This window comes from Gouania willdenowi, chromosome 6, assembly GCF_900634775.1.
Source record: "Gouania willdenowi chromosome 6, fGouWil2.1, whole genome shotgun sequence".
NCBI classification, from domain to species: domain Eukaryota; kingdom Metazoa; phylum Chordata; class Actinopteri; order Blenniiformes; family Gobiesocidae; genus Gouania; species Gouania willdenowi.
The window spans coordinates 16,808,551-16,836,113 of NC_041049.1; the positions used below are offsets into that span (position 1 = coordinate 16,808,551).

At 35.0% G+C, this 27,563-nt stretch overlaps 2 protein-coding genes across 8 annotated transcripts in view; both read left to right on the forward strand.

Moving 5' to 3' along the window:
- cald1a (caldesmon 1a) overlaps window positions 1-16,532 on the forward strand; it is a 119,085-nt gene extending 102,553 nt beyond the window's left edge. For 4 of the 5 annotated variants that reach the window (XM_028450356.1, XM_028450355.1, XM_028450357.1 and 1 more), the window contains 7 exons: window positions 1,084-1,127; window positions 1,319-1,394; window positions 3,078-3,218; window positions 3,363-3,455; window positions 5,618-5,686; window positions 8,219-8,255; window positions 13,508-16,532. In XM_028450356.1, the coding sequence (XP_028306157.1) occupies window positions 1,084-1,127; window positions 1,319-1,394; window positions 3,078-3,218; window positions 3,363-3,455; window positions 5,618-5,686; window positions 8,219-8,255; window positions 13,508-13,521 (474 nt within the window). In that variant the 3' untranslated portion in view covers window positions 13,522-16,532. Of the gene's footprint in view, window positions 1-1,083; window positions 1,128-1,318; window positions 1,395-3,077; window positions 3,219-3,362; window positions 3,456-5,617; window positions 5,687-6,017; window positions 6,080-8,218; window positions 8,256-13,507 lie in introns of all 5 variants that reach the window. The other variant, XR_003674301.1, reaches the window with a different exon arrangement.
- Window positions 16,533-18,270: 1,738 nt separating this feature from the next.
- Window positions 18,271-27,563, forward strand: part of LOC114464364 (troponin T, fast skeletal muscle-like) — a 29,246-nt gene continuing 19,953 nt past the window's right edge. For all 3 annotated transcript variants that reach the window (XM_028448468.1, XM_028448466.1, XM_028448467.1), the window contains exons 1-5: window positions 18,271-18,317; window positions 23,739-23,786; window positions 23,878-23,885; window positions 23,980-24,003; window positions 25,803-25,826. In XM_028448468.1, the coding sequence (XP_028304269.1) occupies window positions 23,755-23,786; window positions 23,878-23,885; window positions 23,980-24,003; window positions 25,803-25,826 (88 nt within the window). In that variant the 5' untranslated portion in view covers window positions 18,271-18,317; window positions 23,739-23,754. The remainder of the gene's footprint in view (window positions 18,318-23,738; window positions 23,787-23,877; window positions 23,886-23,979; window positions 24,004-25,802; window positions 25,827-27,563) is intronic.

The window sequence follows — 27,563 nt, forward strand, 5'->3', positions numbered from 1 at the left end:
AACATTAGGCTAATGCTAATGTTAAGCTAATGATAGCACTATGTTAATGCTAATATTAGATTAATGCTAACGTTAAGCTAATGCTAACGCTAGGCTATTTCTATTGCGATTTCTAGGTTAATGCTACTGCTAAGCTAAGGCTACCACCGGACTAATGCTAACACTAAGCTAATGCTAACATTAAGCGAATGCTAATGCTAGGCTAATGCGATTGCTAGGTTAATGCTAACACTAGGCTAATGCTAACATTAAGTTAATGATAATGCTAGACTAATGTTAATGCTAGGTTAATGCTATTGCTTGGCTAATGCAATTGCTAGGCTAATTCTAATGCTAGGCTAATGCAGTGCGACGCAGGCCAGCACATGCATCCTCACTTGCATTTTCTTCAGGAAATGCAAATATTCTAATTATAATTGTAACTGTAATTGAAAACATGTGTTGCTGTTGTAATCATAATTAAATTGAGGTCAGATAATTGACTTTGTAATTGTAATTGGCATGAAAATTATACAAAAACTACAATTTGATTAAACTCAAAACTGCAGAACCATGTTACAGTTCTACACACATGTAGTTAGCAATTATTAAAATATGTTTCATATCAAGGTTTCCCACATTTTACCATTTAAAAAAAAAAATGAAATTAAAGGTTTTCTGACACAAATAAGTCTCAGGCGCCCACATCAAAAATATTAAAACATATATTTTCATTGATTAGGAAGCCTAACAAGGTAACCATGAGATAGGAAAGAAATTAAATGATAGATATTTGTTTTTAGTGTATTTTACAGCTGTTTTAAGACCAGTTATCATAAGAGATGCTAACACAAGAGGAAGGTTAACTTTTATTAGGTTATTTATTTCAGGCTCAGTAATTGTGATTAATTGTAATTGAACTTTAATTGTAATTTAATTGTGATTGAACAATTGAGGACGTAATTGTAACTGAAAAATGTAATTGGCAACACAATGATGGGTTCAAGCAAGCAGAAACAAAGGATAAAATATAACATATTTTACAAGTTTATGAAATTATATAACACTAACTATTACGCTAACTATTCCAAACTTTCTCTGCAGATTGGAGAGCGAGCAGAGTTTCTGAACAAGTCTGCACAGAAAAGGTAAATTTACGCATAATCATCTTTGTTCATTTGGCATTATCCAGCTTCTTCATCGGCTTTTTTAGCTAAATCTAAACCACAGCTTAATACTAAAAGTTCAGTCCATTATATTATGTACCGTCTGTATATAAAGTAATATAGATATATTGGAAGTTGTCTCGTTGGTTATGTAGTGTTTCTCTGCCCTGCAGCACAGCCAAGGCGTCTCATTCTCCTGTTGTGTCCAAGATCGACAACAGGCTGGAGCAATACACCTCTGCAGCTCAGGTCAACAGTAACTTTTACACATAAATTCTGCACAAATGCATCAATATTTAATTGAAATTCAGTTTCTTTGTTTCAGTCTGACAAAAATCTTCCATTATAAATCACTGTTTAAAAATATATAACACATGACCAGGCCAATGTAGAATACATATACGCCCCAACATAAAACATTACATTCAAGTTGCTTTTTTCAGATAATAGTTAGAAGAAACATATTAAAAAATTACTTTATACACTTACAATAATATTCTTACTACTTTGCATAACTTTCCAAGATATACTGTGACATTTTCTAGTGTCTCTCATTTTTATTTCTCTATCAACATTATTTCATAATTTAACCCCAATAAGTCTGTTTTACTGCTAATCTGGCCTTTGGTACAATAAATATACAATGATGCCGTTCACTGATTCTCAAACTGTGGTACACGCACCACAAGTCATATGCAGGCTTTATCTAATGGTACGCAAAATGTATTTTATTTGATTGATTATTCAAGTACAGTGTTTTATTTTTCTATATTTAAACACATTGTAACTGTTCAAACTGTGTGTAATGTTACAGTGGCCAACAACATTAAATAGACGTGTTAAATGAAACATCCGCCTTGTTTTTGATGAGTACCTGTATTTTAATGTTGGTCATTATGGTGGTATTTTTGAACGCCTTATGGAAGAGGATTTAATTTAGCTTTAAACATTATCTGTGTTATTTTATTCAAAAACCATAGCTTTAAATTTCACGAGTTTTAATTTAACAAATATTAAAATATATATATTTTAAATCTATTATTTAATCTTTGAAAATATTTTCAGCCAATATATCACATTAGTGATAGGGAATAGTAATAAGAATTATCAAAAATGCTGTATATGTTAATCAACAGTTTGATGTTATTTTTGTGTTGTAGGCTCCTGTAAAAAAACTATAATAAAAGCATATATAAATCAACTGTTGAAGTCAATTCATCATCCTGGGATCATGTGTTTTAAGAAGATGTCATGTGATGCAGTTGCACTTTTGATTTGCATATTCCCAATCTAAGATGTATTTTTTAATTTATTTCCGTTACTTGAATTATTATTAGTTATTATGTAATGTATATGGTTAGGTCAAATGCATACAACATGGGTAAGGTGGTATATAAATTGGTAAACCTTCCATTTTTCTTTCCTCCACCAATATACCAAAACAAAACAGCGTCATATGTTGTAACTGATTTTCCAATTTGATTTTCTTTGTCTGACTGACTTCAATACAACGTTGTCCAAGGATTATAAATAGAGACTCTAAGAAACCATTATTTCATTTAATGTCAAGGTAAAAAAAAATCTCAAACTTTGCTTTTTCTTTGTAACTATTAAGACCATAAATGGTCCAAAAATACCAATGCGATCAAAGTAAGCTAAACTAAAAACACATCAAACATCACATTTTGCCAGACTCATCGTTTCCTGCTGCGAATACTTAATAAGTCCCACTGAACGTGTTTCTCTGTTCATTCTAATCCCCAAAGCAACTCTGAAGAATTGCTTCGTACACTTTGAAGTCCCATCAAAGCTCCCTCGATGTTAATAGATGACAATAGACCAGCATTTTTAACAAAGAGAAATATCTTAGCTTTAATCAAATCACCCTAGCTTGCCATTTCCTGGTTTAAAGTGGTGATTTTGTCCCTGCAGAGAGAGAACAAGGAGTCCCGATCCCCTCGCTCTGGAGTGGTGGATCTGCCCATGGCCACAGACAGCCTACGAAACATCAAGAGCATGTGGGAGAAGGGCAACGTGTTCAGCTCACCTGGTGGCGGAGGAAGCACGTTCAAGGTAAATGTAGAGAATTAACAAAAGTTCAAATGAGTTTAATGTGCGACTGTAGCAGAGAGCGAGAGAGAGGAGGAAGTTTCACAGTTTGATCGGTTCTGTTGCGTGTGGACCAAGCATGGCTGACCTTTGACCCTTTGCTTCCAGGAAGCAGCTGTGATGAAGACTGGTGTGGCTGGACGCATCAATGACTGGCTCAACAAAACTCCAGAGAGCAACAAGTCGGGAGGAAAACCTTCGGTACGGCCGCTCCAAACAACATCTGTACCGTAGAGCTAGAAATGTATAAACGTGAATGCATACAGTATCAAACAGCTCAATAAGATAAAACCATAGGCGGAGTTTGAGATTCTTGCTGGGGGGGTAGAGTTATATTTTGATAAGAATTTAGCGATTCAGATTCTGTATCGATTCTTGCTTATTGATACAGTTTTGTATTGATTCTTTTATCGATTCCCAAATAGGCTGAAAAACAAGCAGTACATGAGTACAGAAAATAATACAACCTGGTTCATTATAATAAATATCAGGTCTATTAATATAAATCTTAATTATTCACAGCTGAGATTAAACAATACCCAAATGAGTAAAATGAGTCCACAAGTCAAGTGGCTATTGGCTTAGGATAATAAATTAATCCTCATTTTTATGATTATCACACAACGTCAGTAAGTACATTTTATTTATATAACATAGATAGAAATGACAAAGTGCTTTACAGTAAAAACCCAGTGCTTCACAAAACGGAATAAACAGTGATGTACAAAGAGTCTCGATATTCGTGTCGACGCATCGTTTATTGGAAATTCATGATAAAATCAGGCCGGCTTCACCATTTGCACTGTAAAGAAGAATTGCACAACGGAAGAAGAACCAACCTAAAGTCTTAAAAGCTTGGGACCAATTGACTGAAAACGTATACTAGTAATTTTAACAGAACAACAAATGAATTCATATATATTTTGTACAGTCACTGTGTTTTATGGCACTTAAAATATTAGTATATTATGTACATTATATTAACAATTGTGTTTTTTCGAACAAATTTGGGAAAACTGTAATGAAAACTGTCAATGCAACCCCCGCCCCCTGCAAACTCCGCGTGTGGATAAAACCATTCCAACTCTAAAAACTCGCATTGAAAGCTAACTTTTTGGTTTTTTGAAGCTGTACCAATGACAGCATCACTGCAGTTACTAGCTAATGCTATTCTATTGCTTGTATTGAAAATGTCCGACACACAGATGCTAATATCTAATTTTAAAAGGTGAACGTACATATGCCTTTTGCCGTCTAAAATGTTACATTTTATAGACCAAAACTCATATCTCAATATTTTTTCTCAAAATGGTTATATACGATATAAATCTTGATATTTTTAAGTCAAAGTCTGACCAGAAAGGTTAAATTTGCTGATGCAAAATACCGCACAGGCACATTTATTAACAAACAACTGCACAATATGTGCCACTTTTGCCCTTTTTTCCTATAAGGGACAGCATGTGTGAGTGAGTTCAGTATTATGACTTTTTGTAGAGGAGGGTCTGGGTTAGGACACACTCAGTGATCCATCTAACTGTGTTTTTCATGCTGTGCTGAGAAATAGCAAAAGCAGCAACTCCTAAATCTAGTATTTTTATACAAAATTAGCTATAAAATAAAAAATATATCAATATAGGCAATATTATAATTTTCTATTTTTTACCAAAATAGAAAACTTGATCTTAAATCTCGATGAAGCCCTATTAACATACATACATTAGGGGACAATCAATAAGTAATTGGATTTTATTGTATAATTTACTTCATTTTTACTTCAATTTTTGTTTTTCATTTTGTTGTGTTTTTTTTTGATGAAATATGCTCATCTTTTTGTTTCACTGGCACCACCTGCTGGTCAAAAAAGTAAAAAGCTGACCCCGGAGCAAACATAACCTGACAAACTACTTCTGATAGACATGGAGTTTCTATTTTGTTTTTTTTTGTGAACACACAAACCCAACATTTTCTTTTAAAGATTTACTCTAAAGCTTCATTTGTTTCAGATTATAGCTTAAAGTTTGTCGCAGAGGGAGTTAATTATATTTAAATGCTACGTAGAGAGACCACGTTGAATGTTTTTAAACGAGTTAAGTTGGTTAAAAAATGGCTGCGTGTACCTTTCTTGGCTTTGGTGATAAAGTGTCTCTCTGGTGGATTCCGTCAGTACCTTTTTCTTTTTTCTTTCCCGCTCTTTAGCTTCTGTCAGTCCCAGCTCTCATTTCCAGCCTTACCTGTCCTCCTCTGTCACCCCGTCCTCCCACATCTAAGACGCTCCATCATTGTCTGCACAGGAGTTTCAAACATTGCTCAGAGCCTGTGATCGTTGCTGAGAAAGCTCCTTATTGTTTCCCCTCTGACAGGACCTGAAGCCTGTGGATGTCACCAATAAGAGGAGTTTATGGGAAAACAAAGGTGCCACTCCAACAAAGGTATTGATTTCAGCTTCATTCCCAGGTGACGTAACGTGCACGTAATAATCTACCAGGGAAAAGCCAAGTGGGCTTTAACCAAATGGAAGTTTGAATTATTTCAGTCTCGCTTGTTGTCATGGTAACATTTTTTTTTTTTTTTTTTCCAATTCATGCCAGCGAGGAGAACATTTGTTCTTTTTTTTGTCTTAAAACAATTACCATTTTTTTTTTTGTTTTTTTTTGAGAAAAAAACAAAACAATTAGCGTAAAACTCGTGGTATTTTAATCTTGCCGTGACAGCCAAGGTTGGTTACATCACTCACTTTTGTGTTTGTTTGTGCTTTTAAAGAACTCTCATAGCTAGTTGATCTCGTCGTTAAATCTGGGGGGAGCAAAAAGCCTGAAAAAGAGGTAAAGAAGTGAAGCCGTTTCACCTTTTGTCTTTGAATGCTTGTTGTAACACAAATGTGTGTAGCTGGCACGACCACCACCACCATCCGCACCACCCCCACCATCACCGGGCTCTGCTGCAGTTGGACTGCTCATTTCTGCTGCCATTAACCCTCCTATTATCCTCAAATATTATTAATACTAACACATTTTAACCCCTGGGGGTCAATCTGACACTTTGTTTATTTGTTGAATATATAATCATGATCAGGTTTCATTATTTTTTGCCTTTTAATTGCGTTTTAACAAATGTAATTTTTAATTTTCTCTATTGTAACCTTTTTTAAACTACGTGTCTTGTTTGTTTTCTTTTCCAATGTGGTTTTATAATAGAAATGGCAAATAAACTGTGTCTCAATCTGAATCTAAATAACCCCTTGATAATGAAACCATGATGTGTTCTCTAGTGCCACCATCAGGTCAAACTTGTAAATTATAATTCATTTATCTTGAATAGATTTCATGATAACATAAGTCACACACAGACAGACAATTTTTACACAGTTAAACAGCTTGGGGTCAAATTGACCCCAAAGGAACACTAATGCATGCTCATTGAAAAAAAAAAAAAAAAAAATCATCATGATAGTATTATGTTTAATCAATTGTACGCATCAAATTAGGAAAAGTTATCAAATATTAAGCAAAAAAAAAAAAGTCAACTATTGTTTTCTAAATGATTATCATTGAATGGGGTCAAATTGACCCCAAGGATAATAGTAGGGTTAAAAATACTCAACCAGGAGTTTAAAAAAAAGCCTGTTACATTTTGTTGCCTGACATTAGGTATAGGCTATTTAGCAAAAATGATAATTTTTTGAATGGTTAACATTGAATGGGGTCAAATTGACCCCAGAGGAACACCAATGCGTGCACATTGGAAAAATATCATCATGATCATTTTATACTTAATCAATTGTACCAATCAAATTTGGAAATGTCATCAAATATTAAGCCAAAAAATTAAAGTCAACTATTATTTTTTGAATGTTAAACATTGAATGGGGTCAAATTGACCCCAAAAATAATAATAATAATAATAATAATAATACATTTTATTTAAAAGCACTTTTTGAGACAATCAAAGACACTTTACAAGTTAAAACAACAATAGCAAAAACAGTGATTAAAACAAAAAATATATATATCAGAAAAATGAAAGAACATTTAGGATAATAGGAGGGTTAAAACACTCAACCAGGAGTCAAAAAGCCTGTTTGAAACATCACATGTTGTCTCCTGACATTAGGTACACGCTTGTATTTAAAAGACGTTAAAGGTTGTAACGTTTTCCAAATTTACACTTCTGCATTCATTGGACTGTTAAAGCCAAAAGCACAGAGTTAATAGTTAAAAAAAAAAAAAAAAGTCTTCGTAAAGGCATTTTTAGTGGTGGTCCACACTGTTGACTCCATTAACACCCTTTGCTTGTTAAAGCCGACTCAGCAATATCCAGAAGATTACAGTTTGTTGTAAATTTTTGCGTTGTAAAAACATCTTTACCAACGCGGCGCCGCTGGTCCAACTGCAGCTGAAGCCCGTCTCACAAATGGCTGCGTTGCACCGCCGCGCTTTCTTCTGACGACCACAAATCACTGCCGTCGGACCGGCTTCACTTCACTTTTTATTGGCCTAATGGAGAAACTGTTTACAGCGCTTCTTTTTACGAGGCTGCGTCTCTGATGTCACCTCGCATTTTTTAACAACATGGTTTCTTTGTTCTCCTTTGGTGTAAAAAAAAACATGCTTACATTAGTGCATTAAAGGGAGGAATTGCCCAAGAAGAAGGGTTCAAATGCAACTTTGATTTTCTTTTCCCCCTACAAGCATTCCTTCTTTTCTTCAGCCCTTGCTATACCCCATTAGCGAGGAACTTCAAAAAGCTGTGGTGCACCAGTGTAAAGTGGGGTAGAAGTTGGTGGTTTGCAGTGACGCAAGAAGAGTCCTGGACAGGAAATGTTGCAGTTATCTACCTCATCATTAGCAAAACCACGCTAGGCTTTGGGAAATCATGGAAACGCTGAGGCAGGGTTCAGAATCAACCTCGTTGGCAGCGTTTGCGCTCAGCTTTTCCCTCATTGTGTTCTTGATGTGTTGCAGGTGACAGGCAGAGCAGAGACCAAATCAGTCGCCAATGGTGAGTTTTAACAACTCAACGTGTCAGTGGGAACTGCAGAAGTGCTTGGGAAAGTCTTTTTAAGAGGAAAAATCTGGAATGACGGCCTGGTCAAATCTTCCAGTTCATGCAATCTTAATAAATAGTTCTTTGGGTTTTTAACTTTAAAACATCTACTGGTCTCAGTCGATGTTCATGTATATGTATATAGGATACATACATAAAGAAAAGTAAGAGTGGAGAATTCCGTTACGTGGTCATGGTTCTTTGCTTAGGTAAAGAAAATCATATATTTTTATTTTCTACTTACACTTTCAACATTAATTGAATGAATTTTAAACTAAAGTAGTGTTTCTCAGTGAGAATAAAACATGGTTGTCAAACTCATTTTAGTTCAGGGGCCAAATACGGACCAGTTCGGTGGAAAGTCGGCCACAGATTACTGGTGAGAAAATGAGCAATTTAGACATTATTACTTTGCCCTAGTTTTACACTTACATATATAAATGATATTATAATTGTATGTAAGGCATTGACAATGTCCTCAATCTTTTGGCCATTTTATTTTTCGATTTGAGAATATTTTTTAGATATTTTCACAGGTTTTTTGAAAACATGGGATTTCTTTCAACAACTTGAGAATAAAAATGACTCTCATCAACTGTAAGCCCTGCAAATATTGTGAAATATGCTTGAATTTGTGTGTTTGGAGGGGCTGAGACATCTACAATGGAATTAGTTTGTGTTTAACACAATAATTCATGTTTTCTCAGTCGTTAGGGGCCAAATCGGATGCGCTGGGCCAGATTTGTCCCCCCGGGGCTTGAGTTTGACACATAAGGGTTAGAACAAAGGCTAATTTTATCATATTTTAAGTTTTCGGCAAAAGCTGCTCTCTGCTTTGTTTAGTTTTTTTATTAAAAAGCATATAATCAAAAATAAATAGGACAGTTACCCCTGCTTGCATCACCATCTGCTAAGCATTCTGGGTTTATTAATGAACTCTAAAATACAGTGATATTCTGTATCAAGCAAGCTTCATTATAAAAGAAGTTTTTTCACTTTTCATTTTCACAAAGGTTACAAACTTACAAGTAGCATGGAGATTATTGCAGGAATATATCATTGAATCTAAGATAAGAATACTGTACTTTATTGGTTCTGCTATGGGGTAAAAATGTAAGTGTCAAAGTAGTATTAATAGGAATAGGGCATACAGTAGATACTGGCAGAAGAGACAGCTATAAAAAAATCTATGTACATTTATGATCCTACATGAATAATATACATATCTGTGTGGGTGTTTGCTTTAGGGATAGAATGTTTTCATAATCAGATAATTGGATCTATCAATATTAAAATTAATTAATTTATATATATATTAACTTTACTTATTTAAGGCTTTGAGGCAGAGAAAATCATCAACTGATAATGTTAAAATGTTTTACTTTGGAGCCTATATTAACAATATACAGTCATTTTTATCAAAGGGTTTTAAGTTCTAAGTTTCTAATAAAAGTGAAATTAACAATATGCAGTAATTCTTATCAAAGTGTCTTGAATACAAATTCAACATAAACACATTTAAAAAGTATTCAAATAATTTTATCATCTTTCATATTTTGCATCCAAAAAAATAATTCAATATGATTAGAACTACAGTTGAACTTTATTCTGTTGAATATGGTTTTGTTTTATATAGTGTATTTTTTATATTATAAAACGTTATATATTTTATATTATTATTATTACTAATATTGTTGTTATTATTATTGCATAAATAAAGATTATACTTTTTTATAATTACATTTTGTTCTGTATTGTTAAACGTAAACGAGTGTCAGATTTGATCCAAAGGCTGTTATGGAGGGATTTGATGTTCAAGAATAAAACAAGTGGCAGTTCTTTTTAATTATTTTAGTTTTTATCACAATGGCATATTTGTAGACAACAATGAATTCCTTTTAAAAATTGTTTTTTTTAGAACAATTAGGTGAAATTGAATAATTTCTCACGGCAGTGTAGAGAAGAAGAATGAGTCAAAAAAAAAAGCAGCGTGAACACACGATCCTTCACTATTGCGCCTCAAACCTCTGCAGTGGTTCCTCCCTGTAGATGAATGTGGAGGCAGATTGGGACGTGCACCCTTCTCGTTAAGGGTGTCACCCTGTCACAGGCTCTGTTGATTTATACTGCAGCATGTGCCCCGAGCCTACGACAGGCTCTGCTTTGCTTTGTCCTTTAGTTTAAAGCTCCACAGCCTGGATTCCTCCTAAACATTGTTTGCTATTTTAAAGACATCGTGTGTCTTCTGTCGTGCCCTGGCCTTGACGGATTCCGTTCATGGGCCGCGTGTCACCATGACACACGGACTCAACCATTTTTTGATGCCACTCAAACATTTTTAGGTCTCCTAAACTAGCACTGGTTTATTTCTGCTGATCACACCCAGTTCCAGGCCAGTTTGTCCCAATATTAGCAGCTATTCTGGAGATTAGCTCTCCATCAGCGGCTGACTCAGAGGATGACAGAGGATTTGTGGAGATTAGAGCTATTTCTGCAGGACTATGAAGACTTTTTTTTTTTTTAGACACAGTTTTGAAAAATAGTGATTAGCTGTTTGCGTTACACATTTTCACAAAAATAAAAGCGATATTTCTAAATGTTGACAAAGTATAATTGCGCTTTGGACGTGTTTCCATTGAAGGTTGTTTGGGGCCAGAGCCTCGTAACTACCATGAAATCTCATTCAGTGAGACGCCGCTGCAGGAAGACGGACGCTCACGTCTAATGTGGCACTAATCATTTTATAGTATAATGCTAAGAAATGTCCCGGTCTCCTCTAGGGGTGGGAACCTCTGGCTACCTCACGATACGATACGATAACGATTATCTCACGATATGACGATACTGCAATTATCGATATATTGATCATAAATCAATCTACGATAATCTATGACATAACAAGAAAAATAAAAGATTAAGTGAAAAAATACAATTTTTGTTTTACATCTCTGAACATATGAACAGTGACACTATTTCAGTGCAACATTTCTGTAAATAAGTGTCAACATACCAATGTAAACTAATGAGTATCTCTAATAATGCTTTCTGTAAACAAAAAATAGGGTCTTTCTTACCAGTGACACCATTATAATGCAATATTCAGTTCCTTCAACAAACAGTGACATAATTTCTGTGAAGACATACCTGCACATTTTAGTGAAAAAGCAGAAAAGGTTTTGGAAAAAAAAAATATATATATAATAATTAAAAAAATATATATATATATATATATATATATATTAAAAATAAAGATACCTAGCGCGAGCGTATCGATAATCGATCGTGCGAAAAGGTATTGTGATATATCGCTCTATCGAGATATCATCACACTCCTAGTCTCCTTTTCTGTTCACACGTACCGTGCCATGAGTTGTCTTCTGTGTGTACATTTTTATGTTTTTTTTTTTTTTTTGCAATTTTTTTGTGCATATTTGTGTCATTTTATGTGTTTGCTTTAGGGGCCACACAAAATTAGAGCGATTTTGATTGGATATCTTTCTTTATTCGATCATGTAAATGACAACTTAAAAACAGTTTAAAAGCCAAATAAAATAAATAAACATCAAGAAAAAAAAACAAAACAACTGTATCTTGCGTCTTCAAACACATCTCAGTTTACAAAAGGAGTAGGAAGAAGTATAAACTAATCTTGTTCTACCCCTTGAATTTTTTGTGGGCCCCGTGAATGACCATTTAGTTTAAATACATGCAAATGTTTATTTGTACAAAAAATAAATTAGACACAACAACAACAACAACTAGGGATGTCCAGATACAACTTTTTCATTTCCGATATGATACCGATATTGCAGCCTTGCATATCAGCCGATATCGATATTGATCCGATATTACAATGAATCATAAATACTTGTATTACTTTTTTTTTTTTTAAATAAAAAAAATACTAATTTCTTATTTTGTAATGTGGAATGTTATAAAAGGCTTGACCAAGTGATGTTACTCAAACAGAGAACAATCGTCAGCAACAGTAAGTGTGAGAAAAACTGACCCATTTATTATTAACCTATTGGTTACATACATTTTAACCTTCAACATAATATCTACAGTAGGGATGTAACGATTCACTCAACTCCCGATACGATTCGATTCACGATACTGGGTTCACGATACGAGTCTCTCACGATTTATTTTACAAAATGGGACTGTAGATATATGATTAGTGAAAAATATTCCTTTATTTTTTTTGGGTTCAAAACTATAAAAAACTGTACTGTTTTCCTTTTATTTTTCATTGTGAAAAGAATCCCTTGATAAACTATTCAAAACAATGCAATTTAACTAAAAATAAATCTTGAATGAAATAAATAAAGGAATAATACAAATGAAGAAGAAGCCTATTAATTTCAATTCTGGTTCTATAGTAAACAATGCAAAACTGCATAATAGTCCTTTTTCTTTTTAAAAGTGTAACTGAAAATGTATTTTGTGCCTTAACAATTGGACTTAAAAAAACAAAAACAGTCATTTCACTGTATTTAGGTCAGATATTTGTTTGGACCAGCAGAGGGTGCTGGTAACCCAGTGGTCGGTTGGCATGCAGATATCTTGCAGTGAAGAAGAGATGCTATGCTAGCAAACAGAGCTAATAGAACAACGTGACTTTTACAGATATTCACGTAATATTACAGATATTCTTTCGGTGCTAAAGGGATTAGGAATCACTTATGAATATGTTTAAGAGTAGAAAGCGGCCAGAAAGAAAGCAGTAGCAGATTCCGCCCTGCCGCCAACACTTCTGGATAGCGCCTTCTGCTGTTTAAAAAAAGTACTGCGATTCAATTTTCACAGTATCGATCACAGTATCTATGAATCGATTTTTAACTGCCTTACGATTAATCGTTACATCCCTAATCTACAGTATTCTACAATTGAAATTAAATGAATAAATAAATTGCAAAAAAAAAAAAAAAACGGAAATTCGAATCCAATATTTGTTTTCAGGCTGATATTGGACCAATATCGGATCGGGACACCTCTAACAACAACAATAAAAATCTGATTTCACAAAAGGATGTGAAAAATGAGTAAAGGAGGCCATTTGTTTACATCAGGATGCATCGCTCTGAGACGCTCCGTTATCTAATAACCTGTTTTTATAACCTTAAACTAAATATGAACTTTGATTGCTGCTTGTTATGGGCTCCTGTGTCCAGCCATTAACCCACTCGTTTTCTGTTATTCTCTAGGTATGGGACACTAAAGTCCTAAAGGAGCCACTGAAGCTCGGGACCACAACAATCCAAGACTCTTCCTTTGATTCGATGTTTCTCAAAAACCAAAACTAACAGCAAACAAAAAAACAAACAAAAAGATCAGATCTGACGAGGATCCCACCCACCCCCCAAAAACCACGAAGAGACAGGAAGCTTGCTGCCCGAGCACTGCACACAAACACCAGTAGCAGCAGATTTTTGCCACAGACGGTGCATTTGCACAATGATTATTGTTTGCTTTCTGTATAAGATGCTGTGAAACGTGGTCCAGAGAAATTCAATTGTTACTTCATAAGATTCCTATCAGGTAAAAAAAAAAACTAATTAACGCAAAGATTCATATTTTCTACTTTAAAGCATGGGACAGTGTAGTTTTCCACATTCCAAAGAGTTGGTTCAACCAGTTCTCCCATTGCTTGTTTTTATTTATATTTAAAGCTGATTCACACATCGCTATTTTATTCAATGTTCACCTGTTGGGGATAGAGATATAAGCACTTCTAGAGATTAGCAGAATTCACTTTCATTATGTTTTACCAATAGTGCAGCAATGGTCTGAGTAATATATGTTAGCACGTGACATTTTTTAATATCATATTGTATCAACTATAACATCTGTATACTCATTAAGAAAGGTCTTTTTGCTTCTTTTTTGTAAGTCGTCACCAACAGGTTTTAAGCCGAAGGTTAGAAATTCAAACGGCCATTATGACGTTAATTAGCTTCTGTGTCATTTTATTTATGTTTTAATGTGTTTTTAATATTCTTAAGAAGATAATTCCGACTTTTGTACCTGTTCGATCACTTTAGTATCTTCAGACATTCCTTTTGAAAGCAAGTGCACGAGATGCCTTTCGCTGTTTTTAAACTGCAGGGTTTGTAACTGCGTAAACCAGCCATCTTTTTTATTTTTATTAACCTCACTATTGCTTCTGCGCTATAAAGTTTTCTGCTTTCTTTTTTTTTTTTTTTTTTTTCACAAGAACAGAGAACTTTGGACGTCTCGCTTCTTGTTGTTGAAGACAAGTGTTGTGTGATTGGTCAAAAATGTGATGCTGGTGAGGTTCGTTTTGTTTTCATCCAACTCACATGGTCAACCAGTATGGAGGAAGATTAGTGACTTTATTATTCAATCAAAAACAAATATTTTCAATCAAAGAAAAAAATATTTGAAACCCAAATAATTGCATTTGAACACATTTTTTTAATTGAAATGTTCTTTTGATTGAATAATAAAGACACATATCTACCTCCAGAAACCAGAAGTTATTTCAAATGTGTCTTATTGACTCTTTTGAAGCAGGAAAACACAGGATTTATTTGCATTTAGTGGAATTAAGTCTGTGTTATCGTTTTGCTGACTATATGTTATATTGTGGTTGGTTTAAAGATGTAATTACCATTGATCCACCTGATATCGGATAGTTATTCATTTTTGTAAACAGACAGATTTGAAGTGATCAATGCGTAAATACACATGAGCCGTTGTCACGGACTGAGTTTACCTCGTACTGAGATCTATTATGAGCATATATGCACGCGCATGCAACCCTAACCTAATCCAATAAACTAATAAAACACGTCCGTTCACTTTGAAAACAGAATTAAACAAAACTGAATAATTTTTTTGGAGCAAAAATCCATTTCCGGTAGTGCGCTTGTGCGTATGCCCTTAATCAATCTCAGTATGAGGTAAACTCAGTCCGTGACACCGTCTTACGTCCACTAACTCAATCAGCTCACTTCCTATTGGATCACTTACCGTCTTGTCCCGCCTTCCATGCAACAAAAGTAGTTTTGATTGGATACCTTCCAGGAAAAAAAACTTAGTTCTGATTGGATTTCGTCCCATGTGAACATTAGAGTTCCGTTTTTATTGGTTAACGAAACTGTAATGGTTTTCCAACACATGTATTTATTTTCAATTTGTAATGGGATGTATTTGAAATAGCATACTCTATACACAACAAACTCAATGGAGTATATACTGTCTACTATATACTATAAGTATGATTAGGACGATGACTGAAGTATACACCCAAGTTTCCCAACCCGCATTTTGAACCTACAACGACAAAAACCTAAATCACGCTGAGGCTGCATTTCTCCGTTGAGTCGCCAATTTTGAAAGTTCTGAAAATATTTTAAGTGAGAAAGTGACCAAGTAGAATATCAACATGTGCTCATTTGATCCATAAAACACATTTCACGCTGACTTTTCAGAGATTTTCCGAGACCCGCCATTGTGCTACAGACACGACTTCAAAATAAGAGCCCTGTTTACAAAAGCGTTAAAAAACTAAGAAGAGATGCTTTTGTTTTGAAACGGGAATGAAAACTTTCCGTCAAAAATACAGTATATACACTGCTTCAAAGACGTCAAGAGACGACAAAGATCGCTGTTCCTGTGAAGGATGTAGAAAGCTTTTGGCTTGAAATACTTTCGATATGTTATGTGAGTTGTGTCGGATACCCACCACTATGTTAAACTTCTGGCCTCATCGCAGCAACGTGGTATTAGTACAAAAAGCCTTGTTCTGACTTGTTCAGGGTGTTTTGTTACTGACAATACTTCTATAGCACATTCCCTTCTTTTTTTTTTTTTGAATAACTGTTTTGTTGCACAAGCTTTGGTATGAATACAAATGGTTTATCAGGGCATTAAATTGATCAAATTACTGCTCACAAGTCTGACAATCACATTCCATGGCTCCTGAAAAGAGCAGGGGGGCTTGACCAAATACAATGTGTGATTTATTGTGACATTCAGTGATTTTATATTGCTTTTTACGACTTTGCGTCCATTATTTTATTTTTATTTTTTAATTTGTTGTTTTTATTGTGTAACCAGACACTCGTTTGTGTAGCGCTATGCCTATGCAAATCACATCTTCTGTAGTTTTGTCTCAACAGGCGGTTTCCAAATGAATACATTTTGTGGTAGTTTTACTCCATTTTCAGCAATCAGCATCAGCAATAAAGACATTGAGCTATTCCAGTTTGTTGTGCTTTATTTCCCGTGTCTCGTGTTGAATTATCAAAGCCACTTTTAAGAGGCTGTGAAATTTTACGTCATAATAGAAATCAATCACATCAAAACTTTTAGGTTTTTTTTTTTTTTTTTGTAAAACAAATCAAATATATCTTTTAACCTTATAAAGCTGAAAAATGTGATTAACGAAAAAGTATTTGTCAACTGAGGGGTCAATTTAGCAATTTTCCATAAATTCCACAATTTAATGGCGAAAAAAAGGAGACCTGTGCTTAACTTACGTTTAAATTAGCTAGCAAAAGTCAGTTTAACGCTCAAATAATAATAATTAGTTCATTGCAATGGACCATTTTTATGAAGCTATTATTGTTAGCTAAACGGCTACGTTTCAGCTGCAGGGTATTTTTATTAGCCAGTTAGCTAAACGGCTAGATTTTAGCTGCAGGATATTATTGTTAACCAGTTAGCTAAACGGCTACGTTTCAGCTGCAGGGTATTTTTATTAGCCAGTTAGCTAAACGGCTAGATTTTAGCTGCAGGATATTATAGTTAACCAGTTAGCTAAACGGCTACGTTTCAGCTGCAGGGTATTTTTATTAGCCAGTTAGCTAAACGGCTAGATTTTAGCTGCAGGATATTATTGTTAACCAGTTAGCTAAACGGCTACATTTCAGCTGCAGGGTATTTTTATTAGCCAGTTAGCTAAACGGTTAGATTTTAGCTGCAGGATGTTATTGTTAACCAGTTAGCTAAACGGCTACGTTTTAGCTGCACATTTTAAAATGTGGTTTTACAGCCACATATGGTCTAGCTTGAACTCTAAAGGGTCAGACAAGATGAATTGAGGCGGGGGGGTTCAGGAAATATGAGCAATTTTAACAGTATTTATTGTAATTTATATTTCACATATGAATACTGTAAATCACAGAGGATTTTCTCAGGTTTAAAGCAGAGTCACAAATATCTGGAACAGAATCCATCAATTTCATTTTCCACTTTTTTCTCAATTTTCATGCCTTACTGCATCTTCATCCCAGTTTAAGTGAGCTCATCATATTTGGACTAGTCTTCTTCTTCTTCTTCTTCTTCTCTCTCTTTCTTCTTCTTTTCTTCTTTTCTTTTCTTCTTCTTCTTCTTCTTCTTCTTCTTCTTCTTCTTCTTCTTCTTCTTCTCTGCACACGCTGTCAAAGGTCAACACTATATGTGGTGTAGTCTTTTTGCGACAGCAATGCATGTTTTATTATTGCAATTAAATACATTTGTTTACTTTATTGCATAATGTACATAAAGTACATTGCGCTATAGTTTTTAGGGTTTTGTAATAGACTTATCTCAGAAAAAAAAAATCCCAAGTTTTTACATTTTTATGCCTTACTATAGCCGTACCTCTAATTTTTAGTGTTTGTCACTCTGGCATTAAGAGTAGGCGATCATTCATATTTAGGTCAAGTTTAGAAATAAATCAAATAATGAATACAATGTGTATATAACTTATTTTGACAACCTATTGCATTCCTTCCAACATTTCTATTATTGTGACAACAGAAGAAAGAAGTCCATTTCCTGTCCTAATGGGTCACAGCAGGTTTTGAAGGCAGCGTAAATACTGCAGGTGTAGCTCATCTTTCTGCGTCCAACAATAGAACTCACAGGTCTGACCAGTCAAAGCAAAGACATGTGGTCACATGATGAACCACGCTGTATTAAGTGCGTGTTCTACTGTGGGAGGATAATTGAACTGAGGGGAAGATTTAGACCAGTCGTGTTTGATCTTCAGTGGATTTACAGGAGGTAAGAGTTAATGTCCATGACCTCAGGGTGCATGACAGCAGAGAGGTCAACGCTGTTTGAGGGGAAGTTAATAACATTTAATATTTATTTAAAACATTTTTGATCACACTAAACTCATCAAAATGAAAAAAAATTGATGTTTTTTCCAAAAATAAGATAAAATACTGCTCGGGTTTAGTGAAGTGTTGTGTCAGCATGTTTTAGATGATCATATTTTCTATTATTTCCGGTGCATATGTTAGTCAAGAAGGTGCTAATCCCTTCCCTCATATACTACTGTGTTGGTAGCATGCTTCAGGCTTAGACTTAATGCTAGCTAATGGACAAACCAGGAGCCGCGGCATCGCTGTCTGCAGCTGACTCTGTTGTTCCATAGTTTCAGCCAGACGGCAACTGGTCACATTCATTAAAAACCATTTAATACTGGGTAATACACTGTGAATTCTTTCTGGGTTTCCATTCCACTGCCTTTCTCCGTCCAAATGGTTTTATTTTACTTCTCTCTCAATCATTGTCGATTTCTGTATCTTCGCGTCTGACTTTCAGAGACATAAACAGAACGTTAAGTTTAAAGAGTATTCAAGGAGCGTTTTTATTCGTCTTAGTCACACGTCGTCAAAAGTACTGAATGACTTTATCGCGGGGATCTCGAGTGGAAACGATGTTCTCTGAGGTTTAGATGTCAACGTGTAGCTCAAAGTGGCAGCTGACCAAACTATAAGCCCTAAAATAACCTGTGTGAGTACGGACACCTGCTCTGCTCGTTGATTTACTGGGAGCTGAAGCCATTGTCTGGAGGAGCTGCTTGACACCTGTTCAAACACTCACTCTATTATTCTTAAAAATAGACCTGAGCTCTGCACGCGCTCCTCAGGCCTCCTGACTGACTCTGTTTATGATGGAGTGATTTATAAGCCTGTGGAAAAAAACAAAATCACGTACCAAGGAGTGAGGTTAAAGACACATAGAAACACACAGGTGGGATATGAACTTGGTGCAACTTCCTGTATAAGTTACAGTTATTAAAGGTCCAATATAATGCTGAATCAACGTTTTTGAGCTTTTAACCTTGTTACAATGTTAATTTCGCATCAAAAACACCCCCAAAATATTATTGGGCTTCCTTCCTGCATCTCTGCCCTCTTCTGAAAAACAAGCGGTCAAACTTTATTGACTTCACTGAATGAACCGGCCCCTCCAGGAAGTGCCTGCTGCCGGTGTAAGTACCAAATGCAAGTATATCCAACTGCAGCCGCAGGTACAGTACATGCAACGCCCCCTACAAACCACGCCCACGCAAGCAATTCTTCAATGCGCTGAGCCGTTCCATTTTTAGTACCCGTTATATTGCCTCATATCCCGTTTGACTTGATCTGACGTGTTTGTGACACAATGCGACGCAGCGGTTGGACAAAACAAATGATTATCACCTTAAATTCACTATTCCTGTGGTTAATAGGGTTGAGGAGGAGGAAAAATAGACTTAGCAGCTCCACGTGAATTACTCCGCTGCTGCTGCTGCTGTGATAAACACACAGCCTGAAGCGCTAAGACGGACTCACAATCACAATAGCCGCTTAAACAGCCATGTGTTTTACTGTAATGTGTAATCTTTTTAGCTGAAAACAATAACGTGTGGATAGCAAAAAGACAAAAAAAACTTTGAGTCAAATTCATAACAATAGCAACTTACAAAATGAGTTAGTCAGAAGTTTTTACGAGTTTTACTTGTTTTTTTGTTTGTTAGTTTGTTTGTTTCCAGTCATTCTAAAATGTGAAGGCAGCAAATATTAGATTACAAATGATTACAAACATGTTGCCTATATCCAGGGCTCTTGTTGTGAAAAGATCAAATCTAATGTTGGTTTTCTGTGTTTGGCAATATCTTTACTTGAAGTTTCATACAGGCTGACATTACACTGTCATTAATATGACATGACACCTGTTATTAGCATGCATAAGACGTATTAAAGGCTGTCATTAAGTGTCGTTTGCTAAATGATGAGACCTTTAGAGCTAGAACAATTTTTTGGGTTAGGTGGATGGATCTAGTGGGGTTAGGTAGGGTTAGAGTTTTTACAACATGAAAACACCAAATTGAAATACTGTGAGAGTTGGACAAGAATCAACCAGCAACACTACTTCATACCATAGGCGGAGTTTGCGGGGGCAAAATTTTTCATTACAGTTTTCCCAAATCAATAAAAAGAAATACAATTCTTAATATGATGTACATAATATGCTATATTGTAAGTGCCATAAAAAACAGTGACTGCACAAAAGATAGATGAATTAATTTGTTGTTGTTTTAAAAATACAAGTTATCTTTTGGCGCTCGAATGTGACCTCGAATCATTGTCTTCTTCTGTTGCACAATTTACAACTTTAAACAACGTGTCCACGCACATTTTTGTTGTCAACATTAGAAATTATGCTACAAATAGTTTTTGCATTATTGTATATGTTACACACATTGTGGTTGGATCCAGAGATGGTCTATGTGTTTAGTTCTATTTTTTCTTTTGCCCCACCTGGAAAGAATTTCAAACTCTGCCTACATGCTTCATACCCAAATACATTAGTTTACAGCAAAAAGAGAGTGGTTTTGGGTTTCGTAACAATCTTGCATTTGAATTATTTGTTATAAAGGAACTTGCAATTATTATTAAGAAGTAGTACCTGCACTAATACAGTGGAAAATTTAGACTTTCTTCACCTTTTAAGAATTCAGTTTATTGCACATGTGTTATACTAGGACAGTTTTAACAAAGAAACACAAACAAAACGAACTGCAAACTCCTTAACTGATAGATTTGCATCATGACTGACAGTTATTGGACATGTTTAAACAAAGCACAAATACAGACAACCAAGATAACAGGGACCATGAACCATGACCAAGCACCAAGTCTAGCTAGAATAAAGTAATGTACTATGAATAGACAAACTTAAATGTGCACAAAACCCTTAAACTGGGATGCATAAAAATGACAACACATGCTCTGTCCTGATTGGTCAAAAACCTTCTGTCTACCAACAGAGTTTCTTCTCACAAAGGCTGAAGAATGGTACAAGTGTTACTTGGTTTTAATGGTGGAGAATGTCAGTGTTACTCCAGTAGAATAGATTTCTCTTTACACTTCATTTTTTTTTTTTATTATGAAATGATTTTTTTAACCAATGTAACCATGGAAACTGTGGAAAACTAGACGTTTTCTTTTTTTCTATTTTTTTTTTTAGAACCTGAATAAATTGGAAAACCAGTGCTGAACTTGGCACGCCTACAGTAGTGGTAGAAATCTAACAACAATATACAGTAGGTAGATTTAAATAGTATGCTAATTTAATTTCTAAAATGAATGTGTAAAATCTGTGTTTGCAATTTTATTAGAGTTTCATATTTTTGCATGATCTACTCACCTACTTCTATGATACAAAAAAAAAAACCCAAAACAAATCAAAAATGCAAAAGAAAACGTATTATTTAATCTCGTTATAAGTTCTAAGCTTTGGTTCAACGTCACCCTCACTTTCCAGTGTTAAACACCCTCTTCTTTCAAAGCCCAAGCTGAAATTTCATCATAAAGCTTTTCAATCATGTTCTAACTCTAAGATCACATCAACAATAGTGTTCTTTGTTACTGACAATTGTGTGTGAAAGGAAAAGGACATTCCCTTTTATGTCACGTAAAAGAGTCGTGAGACATTTTCAGAATAAAGATAAAACGAAAAAATCATCAAAGATCAAGATGTTGTTGACACTTCCCTCAGGTTGAACTGCATTAATATTGTTAAATGCATATTTAAAATTTAAAAAAAAATTTAAAAAAAGCTTCACTGCTGCATAGAGTGAAGTCAGCAGACTGACACCAAAAAGTGAAGGTAAAGCCATAGGAAGGAAATAAAATACATTTTTATGCCTTTTCATCATTTTTCATGCCGTCTCACCCCTGTGTTTTCACAATATCTCGATACGGCGATATATCACGATGTTTTTCTGCACAATCGATTATCGATTTGCTCCCGCTTGGTATCGATTTATTTCTTTTTTTGAATTTTTTTTTTTTTCAAAACCTTTTCTGCTTTTTCACTAAAATGTGCAGGAAGGTCTTCACAGAAATGTTGTCACTGTTTGTTGAAGGAACCAATATATTGTTTAATGGAATATTGCACTATAATGGTGTCACTGGTAAGAAAGACTCTATTTTTTGTTTACAGAAAGCATTATTATAGATACTTATTAGTTTACATTGGTATGTTGACACTTATTTACAGAAATGTTGCACTAAAATAGTGTCACTGTTCATAAGACAGTTTTTCAATTTATTGTCTTTCAGAGATATAAAATAAACATTGCATTTTTTCACTTAATCTTTATTTTTTCTTGTTATGTCATAGATTATCATAGATTGACTTCTGACCAATATATCGATAATCGCAGTATCGTTATCATGAGCTTTGTATCGTATTGTGAGGTACCCAGAGGTTTCAACCCCAATAAGAAAATCATCAAAATTAAAACAAATTTCATTTTCATGTCTTACTATAGGCTACATACTGTACTTTATGCCTTACTTTCAATTTTAAGTGAAAAATTATCCTTATTTCCCCGCATAAACCAAGGGAGCGGTTTAATCAGATTTTTTATTTATTTGTTTTTTTTACATCTATTTAATGCCTTACTGTCTTACCCCAGTTTAAGTGTGGTTTCCATTTTTATGCCTCGCTTCCAAATTGTATTTTTTAATTTATTTTTATCACTGTATACTGCAGTGATCACAAGATGGGTGTGAAGCACATTGTAGGGTGTACATGACATTTGACAAAAATGCAAAAGGTGTACACGGACCAAATAATGCTGGGAACCACTGCCTTACTGCAGTCTTATTCTCATTTAAGTGTGTTGATCATGGTCACACTAGTTGTCTAAAAAAATAAAAAATAAATCATTTTTGTGTTATCTTTAGCCTTACCTCCAATTTGTCAGATTTTTGTAATTTTTTTAATGCGTGACTGTAATCTCACCTTAGTGTGTTTATCGTATTTGCATTAGTTTTTAGGGTCTCACAGAAAAATGATTTTATTGACATTTTATAGCCTTAAACCTTTCTTTATACAATTGTATTGAACTTTTATAGCCTTCAAAATTCATTTTATTTAAATTTCAAATTAGATTGTCAATTCTCTCTTTTAGAAGGTCACTAAAAACTACTCAAATGATATATACAACACCTTAAAATGGATGTGACGCTGTAAAAGTCATAAAATGTTTTCACAATGAGGAAAAATGGGAGAATCACAGCAGTGATAGTCCTACATTTGCTCATGTGAGTTTTTCAGCGATGAAAGGTTATATAATGTGGAGATTAGAATACACCCAAGTGCTGTTTTTGACATTTTAGTGCATCTTTATTATTGCAGGTAGTTGTAATCCAACATGTCTGACGAAGGCGTGGTCGAGGAGATGCTGTGAGTATTTTTCACTCAAATAAAGATTGATGATTGCAGAAGGTGAGTCGGCCACTCTGAAAGTTCATTTCTTTATTTCGTCTCATTTCAGAGAGGAAGGTAAGTGCACACTTGATTATTCTCTGTGTATTAAAGAACAACTGTCAATTGCGTCTGTTTGTGAGGCGTACCTGACCTGATTATGTCTGCTCAGAGGCAGAAACGCAGCAGGAAGAAGGTAAAGGCGTCTTACATGGTTTCATGTGTGCGTCATCCTGCTTGTGCTGCGTCTCCTGTTTGCTGTCAGTAATGACAAGCCACTGCGAGCTAACTCCACGGGGCTTTTTTTTTTTGTGTGTTGACTCTTTATTGTCAAGAGCCGTCACTCAGTTCTTGTAGATCTGTCGACTTTTCGTGGGATATATCACTTTCCTCTCTTTGCTTTAGAAATCCACTCTTTCTATTTCAACATGTGATTCATTCTGAACAACAATGACAGGAATAAACAACTGTATTGCATTAATGGCTTTTGATCATTGTAATGTATAGCGATACTTGTCATCTCTGAGATACGTTTTGACATTTTCTAGTTGCTTTTCTTCTTTTGTTCATGTAAGAACAAAACTTTAGCAGAAATCTTAAGGTTTCAATTGAATTTCATCCATTTAGAATGTAGTCATAGTAACTAATACAGCTTCTGGAACGAACCTGGTTCATACGTAGGAATTATTGTGTTGACATTAGAAAGTTGGGAAGAATTACTAACGTAACATGCATGTGATTGGATGTTATGTTGGAATAAACACACATGGTTTTAATAAATCACTTTTTGATTGTTCGGTCACTCACGTAATAACCTCAGGAAATGTTACACAGGATCTGGTATCAAAGGAATATGGGTGTCCAAAAGGAGAAGACCAGTTTATACATATACTTACATGATTGTAAATTTGTTTTTAGCTTGAAATGTAGCATTTTTTTTTGTCTACAATTCAAAATTTAATTTTTTTTTTTTTTGGTTTCTACTGTATTTATGGTTTCATTGAATTTGCAGACAATACAATTTTGACATTTTTGTTTTTGAGGTTTGTAGTCATACATTTTATTATTATTTTTCTATGTAGCGAATACTTTTTAATCAACTCCAAAAGTTTTCAGGCTATAGTTTTATTTTACGGTTAAACTGAGCCAGACGATCAATTTATGACTAGCTACAATGCTGCAAATTTTCATGCTAGCTCCATTAGCAACAAGCTTGTTGTAACAAAGAAACGCTATATTTTAAGAAGCAAAACTTGCCTCAGAATGTTCATGAAATACTAATATACTGAATTTGGCTATTTGTATTAGTTTGTTGATTTTGTGAAAACACATGTATGATAAAAACATGTTTTTTTTGCTAAGAATCAAGGTTAGCCGCTAGCTACTTTGGTCTCCCTTTTTGTCATTTTACTGACGTTAAATGCTAGCAAATCACTTCAAGTTCTTATGGGGTGTTAACTTGAGATAGATTTTAATAATTTTACATACATTTATGATTTACCTTGATTATTGTTGCAAACATTATCATGAAAATAACACTTTTATTGGGTTTATTCAGCTTTAACCTTAAAAATTGCAATGTCGCTCTGATGTTTCCAACATAACTCACTGGCCTGATCTGTTATCCACGATCACTTCCAGTTGTTGGCTTTGTTCAGAATGGATGTGAAACGTGCACTGTGTTTCTAGTGCATCCTAGGAGACAGTATCACACAGCCCAAATCCCCACTGCAAGCGGTTTGCCACAGTCACATTGATCCACTAATCCATATTTTGTGCACTCAGTCATGGTGACACTGAAAGAGAAATGGTTTGCACAATTTATTCTTTTTGTCAGTAAATACAACTTCTTTTCTTTCAGTAATGTTCCTCAAAGCTCTGTGACGAGTTAGTGTCATGCAGTGTTTGGTGCTTGAGTTTTGTTGCTACTCTTTTCTTCTATGGCTGTTTGAGGTACTTGTCATCTCTAATAATTCTTATTTCCATTTTATTCAGAAGAATACGCACCAGAAGTGGAAGGTATGTGTGTTATTTTTCCTGCAAAAGAACACATTGAATGTAGACCACGGCGTTTCTTAACTGAAACAGATTAACAAAAATGGTTTAACAAAAGACCATCAACAGAGATGCAACACTACTATAAATTTAACACACAAATGTCAAACTCTCCTGCCCTTTAGAGCATACTCAACTGTAGAAATGACAAAGAAAACATAAAACATTGCGTAATTGACCACGTAATTCAGTTGCAGATATCTCAGTCCCTCCAAATACACAAAATCAATTAAGTCACTTACTGCTTGGATACAACATGCTTTACATAATTTATTTGTGGAACTGCAAGCTGGGTCAAATTATTGATTGAATGAAATTGCTCGTTTTCCCCGCTTATATACTGCGGCCCTGTTGAGATCAAACTGGTCCCTATTTGGCTCCTGAACTAAAATGGCTTTGACACCCCTTTTCTAACAACAAGTTCTGATTAACTATGGCCAGGCCCACGGAACAGCTCAGCGCCGAATAGCACATACCCCATTCCCGGGAATTTAGTCAAATGACTCGGATCCACCAAGTAAAACAAATCATATTGTGTGATGTAAAATCTTAAACTACGTTGAATTGCCTTTGAAACGATATATCACACGACTATGTTGCGATAAATTTAGAAATTACCGGAAAAGGAGATGGCTCCCCGTCCCCTCATCAAATTATGCAAGCCATAATCATAATCTACGTTGAATTACCTTTGAAACGATATATCACACGCGTATGTTCCCATTAATTTGGAAATTACCAGAAATGGGGGGTGGGCCCCCGGGCCCCATTTTAAAAAAAGTTCTCAGAGCATCTCATCATATTCATTCAAAGAGTATTCATACCAAAGTGCATTCTGATCTAACAAGAACTAACAAAGGAGTAGTCATTGGAAAAATGCCCCCCCGTGACACCTACGGGGTAATGGGCCCCAATTATACTCTATATTGGTATGTGCCAATGATTCGATACCACCAATCATCGTAATATTTACCTCACAATAAATGGCAAATTTACTTTTGGTTTTTTTTTTTCTTTTGGGGCCCCAAATAAAAAATCGGGCTCTGAGCGTCGATGCGTACACATCCATAGATTATACCTACCAAATTTCAGCTTGATCCGTTTCACTAGTGTAAAGAAGAAGAAGAAGAAGAAGAAGAAGAAGAAGACGAAGAAGAAGAAGAAGAAGACGAAGAAGAAGAAGAAGAAGAAGAAGAAGAAGAAGAAGAAGAAGAAGAAGAAGAAAAGCTACGTCCACGCTGTGACACAACAAACTATAGACCCCACACACATAGGGCAACCACAGGCAAGTTGCAGGTCAACATCGGGCAACAAGTTGACCCACTGGCCCTCAGTGGCCTTTAAACTGCTCCTCTATAAGAGCCTCTGATTGGCCCCCACTGCCTTCATTAACACACCAGAAATAAGAAAGCGTGCACACACACACACACACACACACACACATTGACAAGCAGAACACAGACACACACCGACACACTACGGCACGTAACACAACCAAAACCATGTTCATAGTTCTCAAATATTGCAAAGACATCCTTTGTGGTCTTTGAAATAATCACAATACAAAATCAATGGGAGCTCATACACTACACTTGATCAGCTGTCATACTTGGTCAGCGTATGTATTTGGTGTCACAGTATAGACCCCTTAATGGCCAAAACAGGAAATACCGCTGGCTAAAGCATAGATATATAAACACT